Consider the following 13,421-nt stretch of genomic DNA (forward strand, 5'->3'; position numbering starts at 1 on the left):
GTACTTAAAACTCGAAATAGAAGTTGGATGTCTCTCAAACTTACATTAATCCTGTAAGAATCAGAAGTCCCATTTCATGGTTAAATGATTGACATGCATAAATTTGTCATTGCAATAAAATATAACTTTATACTTATGGAGTTAGGTAAAATAATAATATTTATAACTATATTTTATGAAAAAAAAAATTGTCATCAATGTCGTACATCACATTGAATATATATTGATTGCTTTTTGAAAACGAAGTTTTGTTTTCTTTTAAGTTTAAAATTTTCACAGATGAAAGCTATTTATCTAAGGCCGAAAATTTATTCAGATTTTAGACTAGAAACATAAGTTATAGACAAAATCCGTCTACGGTATGGGCCAAGTTCATGTCTGGTATATTTTTTATTTTATAATATATTATATTATGTTGTATTTATATATCATGTAATTTATAGCATATAAAAATTAAATTTATAATAATATGTGTGAGCATTAAAAATTAAGTTACCTACATAAAAATTTTAATAAATAAAAGACATATAAAATTTAAAATAATATAAATTAAATATGAATTAGCCTAAAACGGAAATAAAATTAATTTTGTATGAGTTAATTGGTCTTTTGAAGAGAGGGTAATATAGTTTCTATCAATTTTGAAAGTGAATAAATAAAAATAATTAGTGTCCATACATGATAATGAAAAAAATCAAAATTCAAATTAAATAAGTACACGTGGGGTTTTAGTTGTTTTGAATATCAGTTTTCATAGTTTTTTTTTTAATAACAAAAACAGTAGGTGAAAGGGAAATTAGCAAAAAGAGAAAACAAAAATTGTTGTTCATGTGATTCCTTTGAGGTTCAACTACCTAATTAATTGCTCAATGTACCATGAACATCACCATTCTTAAAACGTGTTCAAATATCACTCATTCCTGCCTTTTCTTTTAAAAGTTCATCATGCTGGAGAGCTCTTATTATACAAATAAAATCAACTTCGCTAAAACACAGTTAATCACACCAACCCTAAAATTTAATCATTTTACTAAATATAACTTTTGATAAATACTCTTGTGTCATTTTAGAATTTAAAAATACACATTTGGTAGCTATATGATAAAAAAATAGCATTATAATGGACTTAAATTTAATTAAGAATTTTAATGACGCTAATAATTCTTAAAGTTCATGTCAAAATTTTAATTAGAATAAAGTATTCACACTAACTAATGACATTATCTAAAATCAAAGTATAATGATTAGATCTCAAATTTGAGTATAATAAAAGGCCAAAACTTAAATTTGAGTGTAAACAAGGGATATAAAGTGAAATTTAACCATTATCTTATACAATATATATGAAAAAGGCGTAAAGAGTTGAGGCCAGACAAACATTTAGCAGTCTAATTCCAAACGCATGTCAATATTTGATATGGAAGCATTAAAATCGAACGTACTTTTTGGAAAAGAAAAGGGGGTGGAATAATAAGAAATTTTGTCTATTACTGCTCCTTCAACTGTCCCTTCTTAAATTTGATACATAATATGAATTTCTACTTTCTTGTCTCTACCTTTTTGGATTTTTTAATTGAAAATAAAATAAAAAAGCAAACTAAATTTTATTTTACCTCGTATTATAATTTAGTCACTTATATTTAAAATATTATGTTTTAGTAATTTATATTATCATTTTATTACGAAATAGTCACTTTTTCGTTAAGCTCTGTTACCTCCTTAACGACAATCCTACATGGTAGTCTAAATGTGTTTTAAATATCAACTTGGATGTCCAATTGGGACGAGAATATATTTTTAATTAAATAAATTTAATTAATTAAAAATTTTAAATTAATTACACCTTAAATCAAAAAAGAAAAATTTTTCGTCTCCTTTTTTCCTTTTTAAGTTAAAAAAGAAACCAGTATGAGTTTTTATATTCACCATACTAAGTTATGGTACACATTTTGGATATAATGATGATTCGAAATGAAGTAATTTTGGGGATAGATGAATACTTAAGCCATTAAAACCACAACTTGAGGTTCTTCTCTTAAATTTCTTATATTAAATTTAGTTATTAACGTAATGATAAAAGGAAAAGTTTATTTAACACATATGTTCTAAAATATTTAGACATAAAATAAAAATAATTAGTACAAATTTAAACATGCAATAAAAAAAATAAGGCATCTTCAAATTAAGTAAAAAATTTCCTTCTCTTTATCACAAACAAGTCATGTGAGTAATTAAAATTTTCAATTGTGATTAATTTATAACTAATAACTAAAACATTCAAAAAAATAACACTCCAACCAAATATAGCATTTATTTTTATTTACCTCAATTTTAAGAAAAAGCATGAAAAGAAAAGTGAGGTTTATTTTAATATACAAAAATACATTTTTATCTTATTAATTTTTGCATAAATTATTTCATAAAAGATCTAATTGAGAAAAAATTATAACCAGTCATTTTCTTTATTTTCCATAATTTAAAAAAAAAGAAGATTTTGAATATTTTACTTTCCTTTATTATACATTATTTTCTTTCTTTTAATTCCTTTTCTTTATTTTTTTCTTTATAATTATTTACTTAAGAGCAAAAAGAATTTTGTTTTCTCTTTTATCAACTTTTTCCTTTATAATTATTTTCTTAAGAGCAAAAAGAATTTTGCTTTTCTCTTTTATTAACTTTTCCTTTATAATTATTTTCTTAAGAGCAAAAAGAATTTGTATTTTCTCTTTTATCAACTTTTCAACTGATTTTATAAAAGTGAAATGCTTAATAGTTAAATAGTGGTAAAGAATAAAAAATTATTAAATTGGTATTTTAATTTTTTGTTATATTAAAAAACTCTTTTAAGTTGTGAAATAAATTATAAATATATTTTTGGCATTAGTTTTTGGTAAAATGCCATGGAAAGTCCTTATATTAAGAATCAAATTATATTGTACCCTTTAATTAAAAAATGAATAAATTTATCCTTGTACATTAATTGTACCTCTTTAATTAAAAATAAATAAATTTATCCTTGTACGTTAAGCCAAAAAGTAAACCAATCATTTTTGTTAAAAATTCATCAATTTATATTGTTAAATACTAATGGAAAAATTAGACAGTGACATTTGGCACACCATATGTACCCATGCACATGTATAAAGACTAGTTATTAATAGTAAAAATGGATAAAAATTTTAGCGAATAATGAATTTACTTTTTAATCTAACCTACATAGATTAATTTATTATTTTTTAAATAAAACGAAGAAAATATAATTTAACTCCTACTTTTACCCTAACATTTTTTGCGATTGTTAGAAAAAAAAAATCTCGTTGATCCAAATAAAAACAAACGAGTTGAAAAGATTCACATTGATTTGATGCTACATTTCATCATTAGCAGCTCACTTCATTAGTCCATGGAATGACAGATTGGGTTTTAAGTTTGAAGCAGAGTCCCCCATTCAGTGGTTGGGCTTTAAGTCCACCAAAGACCAACCTTTTCTAAAATTTTATCCCAAAATAAAGATAGTTTACTATAACGAAATGGTATCGTAATTGTCGATAGAAAATAGTACGTAAGATCGAAAACTAGAAACAAAGGATAAACAAGAAATGGAGATGTTGTTAGCGTTCGGAACCTTGGGTTTGTTATTCGCTTCATCAGCCTTGGCCGACGACGTCCTCGTTCTAACCCAACAAAACTTCGACAAAGAAGTTGGTCACGACCGAGGAGCTCTCGTCGAGTTCTATGCCCCTTGGTTACATTCTTCATCGCCCTCTTTTTTATTAATCTCATGCTTTATGTTTTTTGGTGTTTTTACATTAATCGCTCCTTAGATCCATCTTCAGCTACACCAATGTGACGACAACATCCATGATTTTTTTCTTTTTCCCTTTGTTTTTTAATGCTTGTTTATTAGGATCAAACGATTTTTTTCCTTAATTCCATTTCGTGCTATTTACATTCTCAAAATCATATATTTATCCAATTACAGGTGTGGTCACTGTAAGAAGCTAGCTCCTGAGTTTGAGAAGCTTGGGGCTAATTTCAAGAGGGCTAAGTCCGTCTTGATTGGAAAGGTTAGCGATATAATGTTTTTCTTGCTATATATTGCAATTGGTTTTATTTGGAATTCTTTTCTTTTGTTGATGCCATTGTAGGTGGACTGTGATGAGCATAAGAGTGTATGCACCAAGTATGATGTTCAAGGCTACCCAACCATCCAGTGGTTTCCTAAAGGCTCTTTGGAACCTAAAAAGTGAGTTTTAGTCTTGTTTAAGTTTTGGTATTGGAATCAATATTTTATTTAAAACATGCTCTTAGTAGATAAAAATTGTTCTATCCAGGTATGTAGGACCACGCACTGCAGAGTCCCTTGCTGAGTTCGTAAACAGTGAAGGAGGTAGATTATAGGGACCAATGTCTAAACCCACTAGGATTTTGATTTGCTAATGTCTTGTTTTATAGGGACCAATGTGAAGATTGCCAATTTGCCATCCAGTGTTGTGGTGCTAAATGATGATAATTTTAATGAGATTGTCCTTGATGAGACCAAAGATGTGCTGGTTGAGTTTTATGCACCTTGGTAAGCATGCACCTTTTTTGTTTTGTTGTTGATATTCTTTTGCTTCAATCCTTTCTGCAAAAAGTGGTCTGATCAAGTTCTGTATTGGTTTTCTGCCAGGTGTGGTCATTGCAAAAGCCTCACTCCTGTCATCATCTATATCGATGCTTAATAAAGGCAGCATGATCGTTTTGGTTCCAAGTGGTGATTTCCTTTCTAACCCTTTGTCTTTGTCCCTACAGATTTATGAGAAATTAGCTACAGCGTTTAAATTGGAAGAAGATGTAGTGATAGCCAATCTAGATGTTGACAAATACACAGATGTAGCTGAAAAGTAAGCATAACTTAGCCAATAAGCCCAACCCTTTGTCTTTGAGAGTTAAAGATTAGAAATTCTCTGCTTTAAGTGCAGCTATGGAGTAAGTGGATATCCAACATTACAATTTTTCCCAAAGGGCAATAAAGCTGGAGAAGACTACCATGGTGAAAGGGAATTGGATGACGTTGTTAGTTTCATCAATGAGAAGTGTGGCACCAGTCGTGATACAAAAGGGCAGCTAACTTCAAAGGTTAGCATAGTATATATAATGCTATATCATGTTTGTCTTTCTATAGGAGGTAAAATCGTTCTCCCCTTCCTTTCTGCATAGGCTGGTATTTTGCCAAGCTTGGACACATTAGTGAAGGAATTTGTGTCTGCTAGCAATGACGACAAGAAAACAGTCTTGTCTAAGCTTGAACAGGAAGTTGAGAAGCTCAAGGATTCCACTGCCAGGTATGGAAAGATCTACTTGAAAGCTGCTAAAAGCTGTTTGGAAAAAGGTGCTGATTATCCCAAGAGGAAATTGAACGGCTGGAACGCATTCTTGACAAGGTAAGAATCTTTGCTGTTGAATATAAGTAAAATTCTTCTTGTTGTGCCATTTGAGATGGTATTAAGCCATGAATTTTTTATTTGTTTTCTGGGTTTTATTGTGCAGTCAATAAGCCAAGCAAAAACTGATGAATTCACGCTGAAGAGGAATATCTTATCAACGTTTACCTGAACTTCTTACCTCTCTGAATTTCCATTCATTTTTTTAACGTTTTAAATTAAAAATAACTCCCTTTTGTCAATCCTAAGCAGAATTATGTGTCAAAGTTTGCCTGAACTTCTTACATCACTGAATTTCCATGGATTTTTTTTTAACTCTCTTTCCCCAATGCTAAGCAGAATTATGTTTGCAACTTACAACTTTAGTTGTTAGGCAATTGAAGCTCCTATTTGACGTAGTTATCAAATTTAGGTTGCTTCAACTGCCTCTTCAAACAAAGTTTTCATATAGTTGTAATTCTGAGACTGTTCTAACAAGCCTTTATTCTCCTTTCAATCATATTTTAATGGTTAAATTTTGATATTAGTTCTTGTACGATATGTAAGTAAATTTTATTGTACATATGTGGAAGAACATGGAGCATCCTCATGCTGCATCCATGTGAATAACTAAGAAGGAGCTAAATAAAGTTCACATGCTTCCTCATATAGTCTCCACCGTCTCTATAACCAAAGATGAAGGAATCTGAATAAAGTTCACATGCTTGGTCTAGCAACCCATAATTGATCTCTTCCTGCATTTGGCTTGAGATATGCTTTTTGACTGCTTTCCTTTTTATTGTTCACGTTATATTGTGGATGAAACACATGTTCGCAGGGGTGTAGCCGAGTGGTTCGCAGGTGCTTTGGCAGCTCCTAAAATATAAAATTTTTCATTTAAGTCTTTTAAATTTTTTAAAATTTTAAATTAGTAAAAATAAAATTACACTTTAGCCTCTAAAAATAATAAAAAATCGATTTAACCTTTTAAAAACTATAAAGATATAAACTATTCAAATAAATGAAATTACATTTTTATTATAGTAAAATTAAAAATTCATTTTGCCCCCAATCTAAAATTTTTCTATTAGAATTTGAGTATCTTACTTGCACTTTACGATTATTTAATGTTGAATGCAGATATTAATCTTTGAATATTCATTATTCAATTTGTTTCAATTTTGTGGGTAATGGTTGTTTGGATAATAGACTTTATTTTTTATGAATAATAGATTTAGATTTGATATCCTAATTCATTATCCCTTTTATTTTTAAAAATTGTTATTTTAAAATATTAAATATGAATATTTAATTAATTCAAATATTCAAAGAATATTTTAATTAGATTTAAATATATATTAAAGTCAGATAATAAATAAATTTAAAATTCAAAGGTGAATTCAGATTTTAAAAAATAGTAGATTTCTGGTGTTGGTTTGATGAGAGATTGCATTATGAGTTGCTGAAAGGAATGTGTACATATCAGGCGCCATGAGATGAAAATGATTGATTTTAGCCTAAAATACCAACAACTTTACGGCTTTAAATAATAAACATATGTTTGATATTTACGTTTTGCTAAATGCCTTGCCTTTTACTTCATTGAGTAATTACACACGCAAATACTCACACACACACACACACACACACACATATATGTACACTTAAAAACAAGTGGTATATTTCATTAATAGTGTATAGGATAATAATTTTATCTATTTGTAGAGTTTTTCATTTCACTGGCCATGTATAAGATAATAATCTTTTATATATATATATCTATAAATATATAATACACTAACAATATTTTTTTTATTTTTATAAATAGGTTTAAAAGATTAACATATATCTCTTTTTTTAAAATAAATTTATTTGTAAAATTTAAAATTTTGGAAGCAAATATTTTTCCTATTTATAAAGGTGGGGATGTTCAAACAATTCGTACTTCATCCGTTGACTGGACGTTTATAAATAGCATTAATACAAACAAAGGCAGTGCTAAATGGTTGCAGGACCTCTCAAAAAATTTTGAAAAATTTCATTCTTAATCTCATAAAAAATTTAAAATTTTTAATTACACCCCAAATTATTTTTTTTAAGAAAATTCATGAAACTCCTGTGAATCTGTCATTGAATACAAAAGCATCAACTTATTGCACTCAAAATGTAAGTCTTTAAATCTTATTGATGAAACTATAAACACACGAATCCTCGTTAAAAAAAAAAAAAAAAGCTGTAGTGTCTTTGTTTGAACATCTCTTACAAAACGCTCTGTAACTCAAATAATAAAAAAATTAAAAAAGAAGAAAAAAATATAGATATTGTAGGATATGCAATATGATGAAGTTGACATATTTGCGGAGATTCTAGCTTTTTGAGCCTGTGCTAAGCTTTTCACTATATTCCAAATATGAAACCTGGCTTTGTAACCTCATTTGCTCATAGAAGCTAGCTATGAACTTCTCCGCCTTTGAATCAATCCCTTCTTCCTCCACTGCATAATATGGACTGTTCTCTTTCTCATCACATCCTTCATATCCACACTCTTCCACTTCTCCATCTTCTTCGTCAGTATCAGATGCCGTTGAGTAACTCTTTCTCCCACCATCATTATACCCGTAAACCCCATCGTAATCATTGGGACCGAAATCATAGTCAAAATCGACTTCCTCAGTGCTAATGCAAGGAAGGAGGAATCGCATGGAGGCTGGACGGTGCATCTTGATGTGAAAAATGGGCGTCTCGTCGAATGAAAGCTGCCGTTCCTTATAATGGCTCATCAGTTGGTGATGACGATGAGGTTGATGATGAGCAAGACCCTTGAGGAACTTAGGCAGCAATCGTAGCTCCATCATCAGCCGTCTCCTGAACACCCCACCTTTTCTCGCCCATAATAATGCTAAACGCAATAGACTCCATGCTCTTTGAGCTACATCACCCTTCGTCTTCGCCATATTAAGCTTTGTTAGTAAGCCTAAGATATTTGGTTGCAGATGAGAGATGATAAGATTTATAATTGCAGATGAGAGAAGTGAAGGACTGGGGATGATAATTGGGATTAGTATGTGGACGTGTCGTGTTATGCAAATTACGTTAGGGGGTTTGGTACGCGGAAAGGCAGAGAGACGAAAACAAACAAGGGTGATTGGTGACAAGTGTGCAGAATGGGCGGCGGAACCCCGTAGCAAAACACGGTTTCACGCAACATTAAAGATTACTAAATCTAGCTGTCCCCTATTTTTCTTCCAAATCTAACCCTCTCTTTGTCCTCTATTACTGTTTCATCAGCAGAACAAAATGTTTTCACAAATGACAAAACTGAAAATTGCGGCTCCTTTTAATTGATTTGAAACGGTGTTATTTCATAAAATATTAAATTTTATAAGTATTGACTTTTGTAAATTAATAAAAATTAAGTAATAAATATATTTATTTTATAATGTTAATCTTATTAATATTTTTAGACTATTAATTTACCTATATTCATCGAAAGATTAATTTAATAATTTAATAATAAATCAACTGAACTTGTCAATGTAACTGCAGTTCTTTTAAGTTTATATAATGTTAGTTTTAGATGCATGTTTCAATTGATAGTATATTTGTAAACTTGTGAAATATCGAAATATTTTTATCTGAAAAATTTTAGTTAAGATTTTATTTGAACATATTATATGTAATTATGTTACCTTAAATAATAAGATCTAGATTCTATGGAAGTAGAATCATTAAAACACGACTCTAAAGATATAATGTTCATACTATCTGAAAATTTACAAATTTATAATGCCTATTTAGAGCATGCATGCATGCTAACTTGGTTTTGTACAATTTAGAAATAATACAACTATATTTCATGGTAGGAACATATTTTTAAGGTGAATACTTTGTAATAAACTTTTAATGTATAATTTGTAGCTAAGCTTTCAATGAAAAAAATTTAGTAAAAAGAGCGATCTTAATTAATATACGAAGTGAAATTACAACTTAATGAACTAATTAAATTTTTTAATTTTTAATTTTTTCCAAATCCATATTAAATTATATGAATAGACAAATATGATAATTAAATTGTCAAATAGTGGAGAGATGATTAAATATTGTGAAGGATAAACGTGAGTTTTGAAACTCAAATAAAAATTATTGACTTTCTTCAAAAAGAATATAAATAAAAATAGGAGTATATGTTTTATTTTTCAATTGTACAATAACAAGAAAAATGAGAAATAAATATGAGTTCTAATGTGAAAGGGTATTATAGTCAATACCATATTGGTTGGAAAGAGTGAAGCAAATGATTAAAGTGGAAGAGAAAAGGCCTTCCTTTATGAGAACACACGCTTTTGTATATTTATTTTCCCTTCAGCTTTGCCTTTATGATTAAGAAATGAAATAAAATGTTAACTTTTCTCAAGAAAAACAAATTGCAAATTTTAATTCATTAAACTATTACCAAAAATTAATGGTGATTAAATTATTGAGTAATTAAATTTTTCATTCAATTTTAATGTTTTATTTAGTCATAAATTAGTTAAAATCAATTTTTTTAAATTTAATAGTGTTGATATGGTCTAATAATAAATTTAGCCTTTTAATATTTTCACATTTTATTAATTTAATTCTAAACATAACAAAATTAACATATTTAGTCCTCAATTTTTACAACATTTATCATATTATGACAAAAATTTAATTTCAAATATTTTAATAATTAAATCAAAAAATTAAAAATTTAATTACCAAAATAGAACACAAATAGTAGTTTAGTAATCATTTCAATATTTTACCCATTTTAATTGCTTAAGTGCTCTAACCTTTAATGAATCTTGAGTAATCTTAATATTTACATAAAGTAAATTTGATTCTAATTCTTAAATTTTAAATATTTATATTTATAATAATTAAAAAATTAAAAACAACATCCTAGTTATTCAGGAGAGATAACTTGGAATAGAATAGTCCATATATGTTGCAGGATGCAGGCATTGCTATCAGGGTTTCCAAGTCTCTAAATTAGGTTTGCAAACAGTTGAGCAAGCCACACTTGGCCCCTGGCCATTCTGCCTTATTTCTTCTCTTCCAAAACAATTCTTATAGTTACATTATAAAAATATACTATATATAATAAAAATTGAATAAATATAAAATTGTCATAAAATTATGTTAGAAATAGAAAGTATATAGTCCTTAATTAAAATATATGAAATTGAATTTTAATCTAAAATTAGGAACCGAAAGTTATGCTTATCTAGAGTTCGGGATTAAATTGAATAAAATATAAAATATGAGATGAATCAAAAATAGATTTATATAGCATCATGCATATCATGGCATAGTATGAAAATGTTTGGTATTGATTGGTTATAAAAAATAATTGTATAGATCAAGATTTGTATCAATGTGGGGCTAATAGGAGAAAAGCTAAAATTGTGGATTAACCCCTGAAGAATCCACTCATTTCACATTTTAAACAAGTCCATATGAAACTTACTATCTCACTTTATGTTATATGTAATCTTGTGTTTAATTTAATATATATATATATATATATGTATATGTTTGAATATAGTTGAAATACTTGTGAAATTGACATATATGGATAGTAATGGAGTGAATTGAACATTGTGTGATGAACGACTATTACGTAGTAATACAGGGTACGAATGTGAAAATATGGACGATTACATGATATGGAAATTAAAGATGTGATCCTTTACAAGGTGTGATTTGTATATGTCAATAATTACGGGGATGGTATTGAAATTTATAAAATTGATGCCCGTGTAAACTTAGTAAAAGGTTAGAATATGATTGGCATGCCAATAGGTCTTATGCACTCTTGTACAAAGATTATTACAGACTTTAACAAGATCCAACATTCGTTGCGGATCCTCGAGTATTATATAACATAGGTTTCGCTCGGATGAGTAACCTGATGTGTTGTGATATAAGTTCAGCCCGAACCTGAAGTAAATTTAGCTTGGACGATGTCACATCCTAAAAATCGAGTTAGTAGAATCAGGTTATTAAATCGAGGGTTGAGTCGGATACCGAAATTAGAGTTGTAAATAATTAGTTGAAATATAAAAAATTACATAATTAGGTTTTTATTTTATTAATTGACTTAAAAAGAAATTTAATTACAAGATCTAATTTGAAAATAGTGGATTTTAATTGAGTTAGGACCTAATTAGAAAATGGAAGAAATAGAGGGTGACCAAAAGGGTAAATCACCCAATTTTATGGAAATTAGTCTTTTAAAGGGTAAATTAGTCTTCTTCTTTATTAAAACCTAAACCCATTCAAATTTTCTCTAAACTTAAATTAAAGAGTTTCTTTCAAAATTGACTTATCCTTTCAGATTTATTAACCTCCCAAACACCAAAATAACCCCCAATTTCAAAGAATATCATGTTTTCTTCCTCAATTTCATCATTGTTTTTCTTGTGTTCAAATATTGAATTAGAGTTGTAGATTGTCGTTATGAACAAATTAAGGTAATACTCTGACTTTTTAGGATTAAATAAAGAGTGTTGTTAATTCAAATTGAGTTTTAAACGATTATATGAAGATTTATTTAGATTTAATATTTCTAAACTAAACTTGAATTCAAAAATGGCAAATCTCAAAATCTTGAGTAAACTCATGTTTCAAAGTGACTTTCGATTCATTCTAACCTAAGTAGATTATTCCACTTCAATTTGATAGCTGCTTATCAAATTTTTAAGAATCAAGCATTTTCCCTCTTTTATATATTCTTAAGAGCTTGAATTTTCAGAAATTTTAGAACCATGTATTAGGTAAAATTAATGGTTTAAAAATGAAATTAAATGATATTTAGGATGTTTAAAATTGAAATTGAGGATTAAAAATGAGGCTAGAATGTCAAAACTTCAATTTTGGCAAAAATAGCTAGGTTTCAGTAATGAGAAAGGAGAGGCTTGATTTATGTTTTCCTTACTATTTGGTTCTGTTCAAGACTATTTTTAATGGATTGGAATGTGTTTTTTGTGTGTGAAAAGTTCCAAATCAATTAAGAGTCACTATAAGCAAGTCAAAAGGCAAGGAAAAGCTTGTTTAAGCTTTCGGCTAATAAGCAGAAGCGCGATCGGTGATTGTTTCAGAGTTACTATTGATATGCGTGATTCGTAGTATTAATCGAGAGCTTAGGATTAGCTTAAACCCCTATCCTAAGTTCCAAGAGTAAGTCTTTACTATACTTTCACCTTGTTTGTAAAATCATGATTAAGTTGGATATGTTGTGATACATGATGCTAGTGCAAGAGGTAAAATGTGATAATACATTAATGTGATATGTGATTTACTAGTTTTAAAGCACGTTTATGTGGTTTGATATATGATAGCTCGATGAGATCCATTGTGGCACTTGTAGTGCAAATAAATGTGTGTTTGAAAAGCATGTAATGTATGAGATTGTGATGTGAAACTGATGAATATGAACAGATATTATGTACATTAAAGCAGTAAATAAACATGTGTAATTGTGGATATTTTGGCCTTGTGAACTCTTGTATCTATTGGATATAGTTGGCATGCCATAGGATTGTGAACACTCACCCTTTTGTTTTGTGCGTTGAGGCTCCAAGACAGGTTGGATAGATAAGGGAATGTTGAGCTAAAATCTATTCATCCAAACATGTTGGTGCGTTGGAGAGTGTGTAGCTTAATGCTACACTTATGGGACATGTTAGACTCTTTAAGTCATTAGTGTGATGCAGATGCGTTTATCCAATATGTGGTAATTGAGTCCACTTATATGTTTCATATTCCTAGGTTGCCAAATTATTGATATTTTAAATATATGTTTATATATGTATGAGTTGTGTTGTATGTGAATATATGTAATTGGTTACATGAGATAATGAAACATGAGAATATTTCTTTGACCTAATAGGAAATAGGATACCAATTTGCCTTAGAATGCTTTTGTTTAACCTATGCTATTGCGCATGCTTAGTAGTGCTTTCAAATATTCACTAAGCTTGTTTGAGCTCA

At 28.8% G+C, this 13,421-nt stretch overlaps 2 protein-coding genes across 2 annotated transcripts; one reads left to right on the forward strand and one right to left on the reverse strand.

The window, feature by feature from the left end:
• Positions 1–3,504: 3,504 nt before the first annotated feature.
• LOC108485666 (probable protein disulfide-isomerase A6) lies at positions 3,505–5,720 on the forward strand. The gene is given in 11 exon segments (XM_017789522.2): positions 3,505–3,745; positions 3,983–4,067; positions 4,149–4,246; positions 4,335–4,390; positions 4,456–4,573; positions 4,673–4,700; positions 4,795–4,886; positions 4,965–5,121; positions 5,203–5,389; positions 5,392–5,426; positions 5,533–5,720. Coding segments are annotated over 11 exon segments (1,068 nt in total). The 5' UTR covers positions 3,505–3,599; the 3' UTR covers positions 5,599–5,720.
• Positions 5,721–7,555: 1,835 nt separating this feature from the next.
• LOC108485040 (uncharacterized) lies at positions 7,556–8,462 on the reverse strand. The gene has a single exon (XM_017788901.2). The coding sequence runs from the start codon at positions 8,357–8,359 to the stop codon at positions 7,772–7,774; it is 588 nt and encodes a 195-aa protein (XP_017644390.1). The 5' UTR covers positions 8,360–8,462; the 3' UTR covers positions 7,556–7,771.
• Positions 8,463–13,421: the final 4,959 nt, after the last annotated feature.

The sequence above is a fragment of the Gossypium arboreum genome, chromosome 7 (genome assembly GCF_025698485.1).
Source record: "Gossypium arboreum isolate Shixiya-1 chromosome 7, ASM2569848v2, whole genome shotgun sequence".
NCBI classification, from domain to species: Eukaryota; Viridiplantae; Streptophyta; class Magnoliopsida; order Malvales; family Malvaceae; genus Gossypium; species Gossypium arboreum.

What these genes read in the sequence shown, in the direction of transcription:
- LOC108485040 (XM_017788901.2), bottom strand. Translation starts at nt 8,359, where the DNA reads ATGGCGAAGACGAAGGGTGATGTAGCTCAAAGAGCATGGAGTCTATTG.